Source organism: Limulus polyphemus, unplaced genomic scaffold, assembly GCF_000517525.1.
Source record: "Limulus polyphemus unplaced genomic scaffold, Limulus_polyphemus-2.1.2 Scaffold28, whole genome shotgun sequence".
NCBI classification, from domain to species: Eukaryota; Metazoa; Arthropoda; class Merostomata; order Xiphosura; family Limulidae; genus Limulus; species Limulus polyphemus.
In genome coordinates this window covers 154,143-166,071 of record NW_013665638.1, presented here as the reverse complement: position 1 = coordinate 166,071, position 11,929 = coordinate 154,143, and the positions used below count along the sequence as shown (strand labels likewise).

General features: G+C 31.7%; 1 protein-coding gene across 1 annotated transcript in view; it reads left to right on the top strand.

Moving 5' to 3' along the window:
* Positions 1-2,966, top strand: part of LOC106459578 (junctophilin-1-like) — a 54,737-nt gene extending 51,771 nt beyond the window's left edge. Inside the window, exon 6 of the mRNA XM_022386125.1 lies at positions 1,650-2,966. Within this exon, the coding sequence (XP_022241833.1) occupies positions 1,650-1,736 (87 nt within the window). The 3' untranslated portion in view covers positions 1,737-2,966. The remainder of the gene's footprint in view (positions 1-1,649) is intronic.
* The last annotated feature ends 8,963 nt before the right edge of the window (positions 2,967-11,929 follow it).

Here is an 11,929-nt window from a genome sequence, read left to right as displayed (position 1 = left end):
AAGGGCAAGCATGTTTGGGGTGACGGGGATTCGAACCCGCGACCCTCAGATTGCGAGTCGAGTGCCTTAACCACCTTAAATATTAGTTGTTGCTAATTGTTATTACCCGAAAAAAACTGAAAATTATTCAAACAGATAGGGCTAATAAAGTACAGAACTGTACAATTGTGTGTGAAGCAGCATGAATATGATAAGATTATTGTGAAATATTTGTTTGACCTAAATCTTTAAAGTTTCTACCAACGAAAGTAAATAGTATAATCAATAGATCTATAACAAGGGCTCTAGCAGGTGTAAATAACATCAATTTATCCTGTCAAAACTCCAGTTTTTTTTTTTAAAAGTCGACATTTTTTTTAAGGCGTTCCTTCTTTTGTAAACAGACTAAATAATGGAAATACTTAATAACGTTAAAATATTTTTGAACAATATGTTTTTATCTCCTGTTTTATGGACAGGCGTAGACTCTGAAACATCAAACAATATTTTAAAACACTTTACATACTTTTTGAAACTTAGTGAACTTGGGTTACATGTGCCACTCCCGAACATGAGAACATTAAATGGTTTCTAAAAGTAAGAAAGAAGAAGTATTAATTAAATCCATTCATTCCATCTTTAAGCCTAACTGCGAGGTCTATCAGTACCCTCCCATACCATACAGGGTGGAAACAGCCTCTTCGATTATTTAGTAATAAGGAATACCATACTTAAAATAAATGTTGTTTGTAAGCTATTTCTAAAAAAAAAGTCGAAATCTTGGCAACAAATAGAGAGTTTAAAATAAATAACATTTTGACAAAGTTCTTATTCTGTATACTGTTTCTCTTTATATCAAAAAGCTGGTGAACTTTTGAAATTATACAGGAAAGCTACTCAAAACATTGTCAGTTTTTATGACAGTAAAATCTGAGGACACTGTGACTTAAGTTGTGAAAACTTAATTGTCCGAAAAGGTTTCTCGATAAAACTTAAGCTTTACTTTTAATAACATGCGTCTTTCTGAAACTTACAAAACAACTCTTTAACTAAGCGTTTAAAAAAAAGTTGATTAAACAAAATATTTATATCTGCACCATCTTGAATATAATTTACATTATCTAATATTTCACAAGGTAGGATTTTGAATTCTAGTAAATGTTCTAGATGTTTAAAATACATGTTTATCAGGTAATAAATGGTTGACAGATCATTTTCATATACGGACAGCCTGACCTGCTGTTGAAATTGGTAAATAGTGACGATGTTGCGACACACTGATGAAGAGTCACGTTAGTGAGACGAAACGTTGTCGTCACTTAACGGTTTCAGTGGCAAGCTGTCCATATACAAAAACATGTTTATTAATGTATAAGTTGTGTTGAAGTTTAAGAGTTGCCTAAAAGTTAATTTTTTTGTTAGGAATACAGTTTTTTTTTTCACGTTACACCTAATTCAATTAAGTTACGCGAGTGATGATTCATTGCGAGAATGTCTTAAAATAGCGATGTCAGAAAAACCGAGTACAAAAATAAAAATAGACTGAATATTGTAAGCACCTCTGTGGGCACAGATCTTTAAACATACTTGAGTATTGTTATCATAAATATTAAATGACATTTTAGTATGCGTTTCAAATAATTTAACCTCTTTTCATTGTTTCACTACAGGCCTGGTTCTCGAAACAGCAGCTAGTTATGTTGGTTCTGTTCGTCAACATCAGCTTGGCCATCATGTTCTTCAAGCTCTTGACATAATCTTGAGCCAACAAATCGCAATTTTAAGTCCAGATTCCACCGACATGTAGCTACTGAAATGAAACAAAAAGAAGCAGTTACTGTTTTTTTTTACTGCTCTCTGATATTTGTTTCCACTCTTCGTACTAGCAAATGTGTGGAGCTTGGCCACTCACACAAGTATGATGAGAATTAATTAAATGAACACATTTCCAAGGAGAACCGTTGTGTGTGATATGAACAAGTGCTAAATATGAAATTGTGTTTTAATACAAACAACTTTATATTTAAGTTAATACATTAACCAGACATAAAGAATTATAGATTACAGTTAACAGTGTGTAACGTAATTACATATAGTTTTAAATCACCCACAATCGAACTATGTCAGAAAATATTCATAAGGAAAAGAGGATATTTGAATATGTTGTTCTTTATATGCTGTGCCATCTCGAAAATTTCCCTTTTATCTGAAACCGAATCGAACAGAACATCCTTTACTTCAACATGAAGTCTTCTGACAGGTAGGTCTACTTACAGATCAATGAACAAAATTAATGTAAGTAGTATCGTTGAATCAGATTGGTTGTATTTCCTATTCTATATTTGACGAACTGGAAACGAGAAGTGGTCAGAGGAATTGACGAAGTATGATGGCATTACTGGCGGGTGTTTATCTTGTCTATTGAGTACCGAAGACGACAAAAAGATATAACTATAACTATTTTTGATTATGCCCTCCTGTCTAAATGTGTACTTTCAGTTAGTTCTGAAGCCTTTTTTTTTTGTGCTTTCGCAAAGTACGTTTATTTCTGAATGTGCTTGTACGGAATGTTATCTCCCTCATGCGGTGATTTTACTAATTACTGACACTTTATAGCCAATCCATATCTGTTGTTATGATTTTAAACAACTCATGTTCAAAGTGGTATTACATATTTCCACATACGTCAGGAATTTTAAGTTACTATTCTGTAACTAGTAGTGTTTTCATACTTTTTTTTAACTATTAAATAAAATATATTGATACATTTGATCGTAAAGTTTTTCTAACAACCTGTTTTCTGTAATTGAGATGATTGATAATTTTTATGATTCTCTGTTTGTATAATCAAACGTTTGTGGAACTGATGAATAACCAAATAAATAAATGGTAGCTTCATCAAAGGAACAAGATCAGATCAAGCCAACGTCTGAGTTATTAAACCCATCGTTTGTGTATAGTGATGTGAAAATGCAATTAAAGAACTTTTATATACGCTGGTTTGAAGGCTTATATACCCTGGTTTGAAGTTGGATTTCTAATAATCTATTTTTCCTTTTCATTCCTAATTTTATCTCAGTTTTAAAAAATATACAACCACTTACTTTTAAATAAAATTCCTGGAGTAGTCTATATAACCATAAAAAATATATAGAAATAAAGTATTTATCATATAGTTTTCGTATCAGAGTTACAGTTTACAAAGAAGTGAACAACCAACTCTAAACAATTATTTAAAACACATGAGTGTGTGCGTGTAAGTTCGCTTATAGCTGGTGAACCGCCTAGCCAATTGTTACCAATCGTGGCATGTAAACTTAAATCCCCCAGATAATGCCACTGGGATCGGCGTTTGAATCTGTCCCTACTATGTCATCACCCAGGGTCCCTTATGTTTTCCCCGTGCTTTGAGCTGGTACTTCAGCAACTATAATAATATAGAGAAAAATAATAGATGGTATGTATAACTTCTTGAAGATCAGAAAAACTCTTACGTGAGTTGCTATTAATTTCATCCATCATCTAAATTCAAACTTCAAAATTTCTTAGGTGTTATAAATATGGCCGCATTTTAGGAAATTAAGTGAGAGAACTGGTGCAGTACACCAGCAAGATCACAGCAGAAACTGTTAATTTGATACGTGGATGTATGATAAATATTAAAGTAAGGCGAAAATATTGAAACCTTTTTAATATATAAAAATATATATCATTTGACAAGTACATGTGAAGAAACTAAAAAAACAGATGAAATTTGTTTGTTCGTTGTTAACCAAAGAACTATGCTGTACCAGCCGCAGGGATAGCACCCCGAATTTTGTTTTTATAATAAAAGCCCTCAAGCATGTCAAAGAGTCACCGTAGGTATGGGGGGGGGGGGTGATGGAAGAAAAATAAAATAACAAAACGTTAATTAATGGAATAAAATACAAAAATTAATCCAAAGAAAACTACTGCTTTGCAGTGACATAGCCAGACATAGAAAAATTAATTATTTCATCTTTAACACAAACCTACAACACTGCTATGAGATGTCCAACTAAGGCTAAGCTTAAGACACTGATCTGTAATACAGTGTTATCTTTGTTAGCTTAGTCGTTCACAATTGGAAAAATCTTGATAGTGATAGCTCCATCATCTCACACGGTTGATGGGTTGGCAGCCTCACAAGGTCAGGTTGCTGGTCACCAGAATCAGACTAACCAAATAAGAAGACATAACCTAGAATGTAAGGTCACATTTGCAAATTATCAATAGCTCGTGTCAAATAAAATTCAGAGAAACACTTGAATTTCGTGAATTAATCTAAGAACAAAAAGTTAGAAGAGAAGTACAAGTTATAAAATTATTGCAAGAACAAAATATATTTATTGTGCAGCAAGTACTCTTGCCACCTTCAACTCTGGATGGAAATTAAAAAGTACGAGAAATGTTCGACAACAAACTGCTTTTGAGTTTTTTACATGTTCTGATAAGATTAGTGCCAATCAAGAAGAAAATATCAAGAACAGAATGGATTCCAATGATTTTTCGCATGTTGTTTATCTAATTTGGTATCACCTCTAGTAACAAACTTTTATATATAGATGATTCACATAATGGTCCTTTAAAAAAAATCATAAATCTCCTTTACCTTAATGTTAGTTAATTTTACGTACTTTGAAAATATATCACACACTTTTAATTAGTCAGTGATCATAAGCACCCTATTATACGAACAGCAACTAGTTATGAAACTTTTATTCTGTCCACCTTTTAGTAAATGAAACATTAGTCAGAAAAAAGTACATGGAAGAAAAGTCCAAAAGTGCACATTGAATATAAACTTTTTTAAGGGTGAAAATATGGAAAAGAATATTTAAAAAATTGAAAAGATGACAAAGTGCATTAACCGATGCCTTTACTATTACGCATCTTCTATTAAGATGTGAAAATCTGTAAATTCTCTCAGAATATCAGATAGTAAGTTGCTGGTGATCACAACTGCGAGCACACTATTAAATAAGATGAAATAAAATTAATGGACGGTTGTGAATTGAGATAGAACTTATAAAGTGACGTTTTTTTTATTAAGTAATTGGTTAGAATGAAATTATTTCTCATGTGCGAAAGTCTGGAACTTTTTAAAAATAAAACTGCATAATAAGGACGTTATATATATTTATATAAGCTACAGCCAACTGACCGGGTATTCAGGAGTTTAAGACATTCTATTTTGTTATTAGCACCACCGAAAAGTTTTTTTTTCTTGAACTGAGAACCGGTTATTAACTGTGTATGCGATTCGTGACACTGATTCTGTTCAACCCAAATCTATATATTATTCTTCCAATTATTCTGTAAACCATGAATGTGGTCTGATTTAATTTAAAAGCACGTATCCTCTAAGTCACTTATATTCATGACGGATTTGTCTTCTATCCTTTTGGCTGTTTTTTTAGTTTTTACGTATAGTCTATGTGCACCATACGCAATCGTGGAAATTATTCACAAACGTCATTATGTTAAAATAGCTGTGCAACACAAACTTACCTACTTTGTAATTTAAAGATTAGTATGTATTAAGACAAGATATTACGTACACATAAGCTATGTTATTATCATTACCAAAGTAAGTAAACTACGTATTATTTGACTATCATTTGGGAAAGAGTTCATGTAGAGACATTACGTTTTGATATTGTTGCTGGCTGCAATAACATCCTATTTTTAATCTGTGTATGGTTTAAGAGTGGACGGGTCGTTTTGTAATCATGTTGATAAAAGTATATTAAAGTATTCGCAGACTTAGAACGCTAGAATTCGGATTTCAATACCCGTGGTGGGCAGAGCACAGATAGCCCATCGTGTAACTTTGTGCTTAACTATAAACGAACAAACAAAAACGTAGGTTATTGTTGAAATTTCATGGTACCCCACACCTGATAGCAATACTTGTACTTTAGATAGATAATACATGTTTCGTGGTTTAACCATTTCCCCTAAGTTTAACAATATTTCCTTATTCTATACTCTGTGGAACTGCTTTCACTTGGTGACTTTTATGGACCAAACTACCACAAATAAAAGAACATTCTAGAAAATATATTTACAAATGGTGGTAACAGTTAAATTTTGCAATAAACTATCTCGCTTTTATGTACCAAAACCTATTTGAAATTTATAATATAAACTGACTTTTGTTAGTATCTATTTTTCTAATAAGTCCATGAAGTTTATATTTTGATCAATACAACTTGGTAATGATTCTTAGGTGAACAGGAACTAAACTGAATCTAACTTAAATTTTACAGCATATGAATAACGACGAAACATATGACGAAACATACTAATATCAAGTTGTTTTATTTTGGCATGTTTATGAAACCCCACATACAATTTCTACTAAAATAAAATTTTAACTTTTTTTTTCCACTCAAACGTTTTTTGGATGGATTACACATATTATTATGTTAGATCAAACCAAGACAATAACATTGTAATCATCATTGTTAAGACCATTAAAATTAAGCAATTCATAGGGGTAATGATATGCACATCAGGATATAATTAATATTACACACATTATCAAATAGATTCCATGGGATTGGAAAGTGTGTTACCTTTAAGGATAAAGAGCTGGAAGATACGGGATGACGTTCCCATTCTCAGCTGAACTTTGGGAAGAACAGTGACGAAAGGGATGAAGTATGTTTTATGTTCTCATTTATTGCTGATATGGTATACTTTCAAGAACAAATACTTATTTACAACTAAAATAGAGTAGGAAACTGTCTCAACTAATTAGACGCAGATTGAATTAATCGGTTCATGTCGCTATCGCTAGGATTAATATATGTATCGTAAAATATGGGTGGAGATAAAGTAAGAAGCCTATGTCTGTGGTTGTTAGGTGCTCGCGTTGAAAGCGCTTAGTCCAACGTTCGCTACTGCACTTGGGAAGCTTAATATTTGGAGTTTCTTCCCTTATCGATGGCCCGGCATGGCCATGTGGCTAGGGCACTCGACTCGCAATCTGCGGATCGCGGGTTCGAATCCGTGTCCCGCCAAACATGCTCGTCCTTTTAGCCGTGGGGGCGTTATCATGTGATTATCAATTCCACTCTTCGTTGGTAAAAGAGTAGCCCAAGAGTTGGTGGTGGGTGGTGATGACTAGCTGCCTTCTCTCTAGATTTCCACTGCTAAATTAGGGACGGCTAGCGCAGATAGCTCTCGTGTAGTTTTGCGTGAAATTCAAAACAAATGAAACCAATATCTTAGCTAACTTTTTATTCTATTAAAGAAAATTGTCAAAACATCTTTATTCAGAATATTTAGTTGGGTGTGTGTATGTGTGCTTGATTATCTGGAAACTCTTTTCGTGTCTTTTACAATAAAAAAATCCATAAGTATCTCTAGATTTCTTTCACTATAAGGAGCACAAAGAGTGTAATAATAATTTCAATTAAATTTACAAAAAAAGTCAGATATTTTTCAGCTTCTAAACTAAAAGCTTAGAACGTAAATGTATGACACTTGCTTATATCTTTGGTGGCACTTTTCAGTAAGTCTATGAATTTATATTTTGTTGTTTAACAAAAATACTATTTTAAGTCACTTAAACTTTATGCTATGTAATACCATTACCGGCTTATCTGGAACAAAAAAAAAACCTCCTCGTCAGTACCATCTAGTGACCAAAACTAACACTATTACTTAATAGTTTGTTTTCAGTTTTATTATGTCTTCGGATTTACACTGATAAAATCAGGGGTTTAATTCCCCTCGGTGGACACAGCAGAAAGCCCGATGTGGCTATGCTATAAGAAAAACATACACTATTTTATTGTTTACGTAAAACATCTAAATTATAATATTTTTGCGATTATTATCATAGTATTAAGTCTAATTGTCTGATGCAATGTTACCTGGCTGCCCTTCGAAAAGTCAGTGCATTAGATACTGGAACGAAATGCCAGTAATTGATTACTATGGTATGTTTTAAACAACAGGGAATATGAAATAATAGTCGTTTTATTATGCATAAAAATTATACGTCTTTTTTCAATTCCTTCTCGAGGTAGATCCGCATATATTTTTTATCTTAATATCTGACGTGTCGTAAAATTAAGATGAACAAAAGAGAGAAAAAATAATAATACAAAAAAGCAAATACTTACTCCAAGTTTCTAAATATTCCTTAGAAATGTAGTTACTTTCTGCGTAGAATATAATAATGATAGTGAAATTGTTATAATTTCTTCTTGCACATGGAATTATATTTAAAACAAAACTTATATATGAGTAGGTTATATTGCACCTAAAAAAATATTTTTTTATTCGATGGCTACTTATATTGCAACTGTGAGTGATGAAACTCGTGCTCTGTGTTTCCTTTAGCATCATGGTATATCTAGTTAAATTTGCAATTGGTATACATTTTAAAGAAAGGCCGTGAAACCCAAGAAGGTGAAGCCAGTTCAAGGGCTGTAAACACAGGTACTCGAGTCATGTGTTTGTTGTTAACACAAACCACTATCAACAAGTAAACCAAAACATTATGATCTCGTCCAGAAGTTCTGTGTATATATATATATATATATGAACAGTCAATCACCACTTTATAGATGCGATTCCGAATTCAAAAAGTACATATTTCACTTATTTATTCACAATTATTTATATGACGAATACTTATTCCATATCAATCTTTGACTTTACAATTATACTATATAATTAGGTTCAACAGTATTTTAACTCTGCAAACTGGTATATAAAAGAGGGTGACAACGTGACGGGAGAATTGTGTGTGAAGATAGGTAGTAATTGAACTGCAGTCACAGGGTATTGTTGAAGTTAACGTTCGTTCGTTATAGTGTTTGTTTTAGCGCCAATATTGAAATTAAGTGTATCGTAAAGTTGTATTCGGAAAGAATAAACCAGTTTTATTAAGTAAGGACTTGTGTCGCTGAACGAACTTACGGAAAGTTAATTAACAAACGGAGACGTAACAATATCAAAAAAATTAACCCAGTAATGATTATGACTAATTAAGCATATTGTTCTTGAGCTTATACTTATAAAGATTGGTATGCACTATTCTTTCAGTTTAGTACTCTCACTGGTAGCAGTATATCTGGATGTAATTACAGTACTTAATATCTCAGGTTTGTTCAGCCTTGGAGATTTACTGTATATTAGACCTACATCCTTATACTAAGCCAACAATGCAAAATAACTTTTATGATAAAACTATAATGCTAAACAAATGAATATTAAATATTCTAACCAATACCGTTAATGAAAGTAAAATTAAAAGAGGCGTAATCATATGGACCACAAACACTAGTGGGTTAATTAATACAGTATCGTATATGTAAAATTTAACAGTGTTGTCCCCAACAACATCTTGTGACCAATGAAACTCATTTAATGGCCAGATAGTGTACGTTTAGAGTAGCTTGACATATGAAATAAAATGCAAGACACATGTTACTGTTTAGCTATAGAGTTGAGTGTCTAGACAGTATAGACAGTGTATAGAAAAAACTTGTGTTTGTGAAGACAGAAATAATATAATAAATAAGAAATTAAATATGAATAACTGAAGCATACCATGAGGTTTCTCTAACACAATAATAATACCATAGAGAAAGAAAATAACAACAGTGGTTAATATGAGAAAGTAATGAGCCAACATTAATGCACAGATAATTTGACTAATGACATAATGTTATACAATTCAAGGAACTATTATACAGCTTGTATTAACTTTGACAAAAGCTTAAACCATTGGAAGGTATAATGGTGGTCACCGTACTGCAATAGTTTATTGTTATTTTAAAGTATTTATTAAAAAAATGAAAATGTAGACATGAAAATTTTTACAAGGCTGTTATGATCTCTAAAATGTTTAGTTTTAGACCCATAAATGGTATCAAGAAGAATGTTGAATTTCTTGTAAAATAGAATGAATTTGACATTCCAAGTGTGGTAAGAGGGTTCTTAAAAATAACATTTTATATTTTGTACATAGAATCTTGTTAGGTTGAGCAAATTCTATTGTATCTATAAGCTGTGAGTAGATCATGTTGTAATGTAATTTATTTGGAGTGTTTGTAATATGAAATGGAAGGTTTATGATCTCAAAATTAAAAGTGTCTGTATATTGAAAACTTCTTGTGTAAATGATTGGTTGAACATACTGATATTAAAATTCAAATAACTAGCTTTGTCTATAGTGAAAATGTTTTTTTTTTTTAGAATGAATACTGGTTGATACATTTGTTTGTCAATGTCAAGAAAACTTTTATAATCAGGTAAATTAATATAAGTAATATATCTACAAGTGCATCAAAGTGCAAGGCTCTATTATATTTTTTCTTACTAAGAATTGTTATGAATGTAAATTCATGTTTGAATTGATATAAATGTGCAACTTGTGAGATTAAAAATACCCCTCGTAGATATTTCTCAAAAACAATGTCGACTACACATATGTGTTGTCAAGTAAAAAATACATCTTTGAACAATTCATTTTATTGTGAAATAAGTAATTATTATTTGAAACAGTTATAGAAATATCTGTGTTTACTAACACAAAACATTAATTTACCAGGATTTTTAAAAGATCTTGAAATTATCAATAAAAGACTATTTCATTTTATCACTAAAAATACTAGTACAAAGATTACTAAAATGAAAAATATCTTTGTTTTGGCCTCAAAGTGTTTACAGTTTTCTTTATATTCAGTGAAATTATTGATGATAATTAATGGGTTAATACCAGATCTTTAGCTGATGATATTGCAAAATTTGTTGAAATGCTTTTTATTCTCTATTAGAAATGACGAATTTTTAACCATAGGTTTATTTGGCACTGATAATAAACATGTAATTCAAGTAGTTATGCATTTATGGATTATGTTTTCAACACTATTTACTTTTCCTTGAATAGAAGTAATTTCAAGTTCTCTCTTAGGCCCGGCATGGTTAGGGAGCTTGACTTGCAATCTGCAGGTCACGGGTCTGAATTCCCGTCTCACGAAAAGATGCTCGCCCTTTCAGCCACGGGGGCATTATAATGTGATGGTCAATCCCACTATACATCAGTAAAAGAGTAGCCCAAGAGTTGGCGGTGGGTGGTAATGACTAGCTGCCTTCCCTCTAGTTTTACACTGCTAAATTAGGGACGGCTAGCGCAAATAGCCCTTGTGTAGCTTTGCGCAAAATTCAAAACAAACAAACAAATAAACAAGTTCTCTTATTTTTGTTTACTCACTTTAAGTAAAATTTTATTAAATAACTTAGTAATTACTTGCTTATGGCACTTCCAATTAATTCTAAGACCTTTCTGGAATTTAGAAGTTTTGCTCCTAATGAGCTGCAAGTCATCATTATTTGTGATGCCAAGCTTACTGTTGAGAGCATCATCAATAGGAGAATAAATGTAAGGAGATGAGTTACAATCACAGTGTGAGAGTAAAATTTCTTGTATAACCCCTTAGTGGTTATATTATATTATATTATGCACTGTTATAATTAAAGATTCTACTACTAATGGCACTCCTGTAGGAATAACTAATAATAAGGTATTTAATTTCACAAGTGTTGGGCAATTACTGTTACATAGAACTGTCTGACTGTAAATTTCATTTTAACCAGTTCTGTATGTACTTCTATCAATAAATAGAACAATAGGGTAAACCTTTTCCTTATGTTTATTAGCAGTTGTTGTTTTAGGTAACAAGTAACAGCTTGACACTGCTGTGCATTTTTCATTAAATGTACCAACACTTTTTATGTTCAACTGAATATATGTAAACTTATTAATTGATAGCCTTATAAGCTAACATACAACTGTCCGAGATCTTTAATTTGATAATGTTGTTACAAATCAATTTTAATGGATATCAATCAAGTTGAAACTTTCTGGATATATAATGGAACATTGTGATCATTGTTAAAAAGA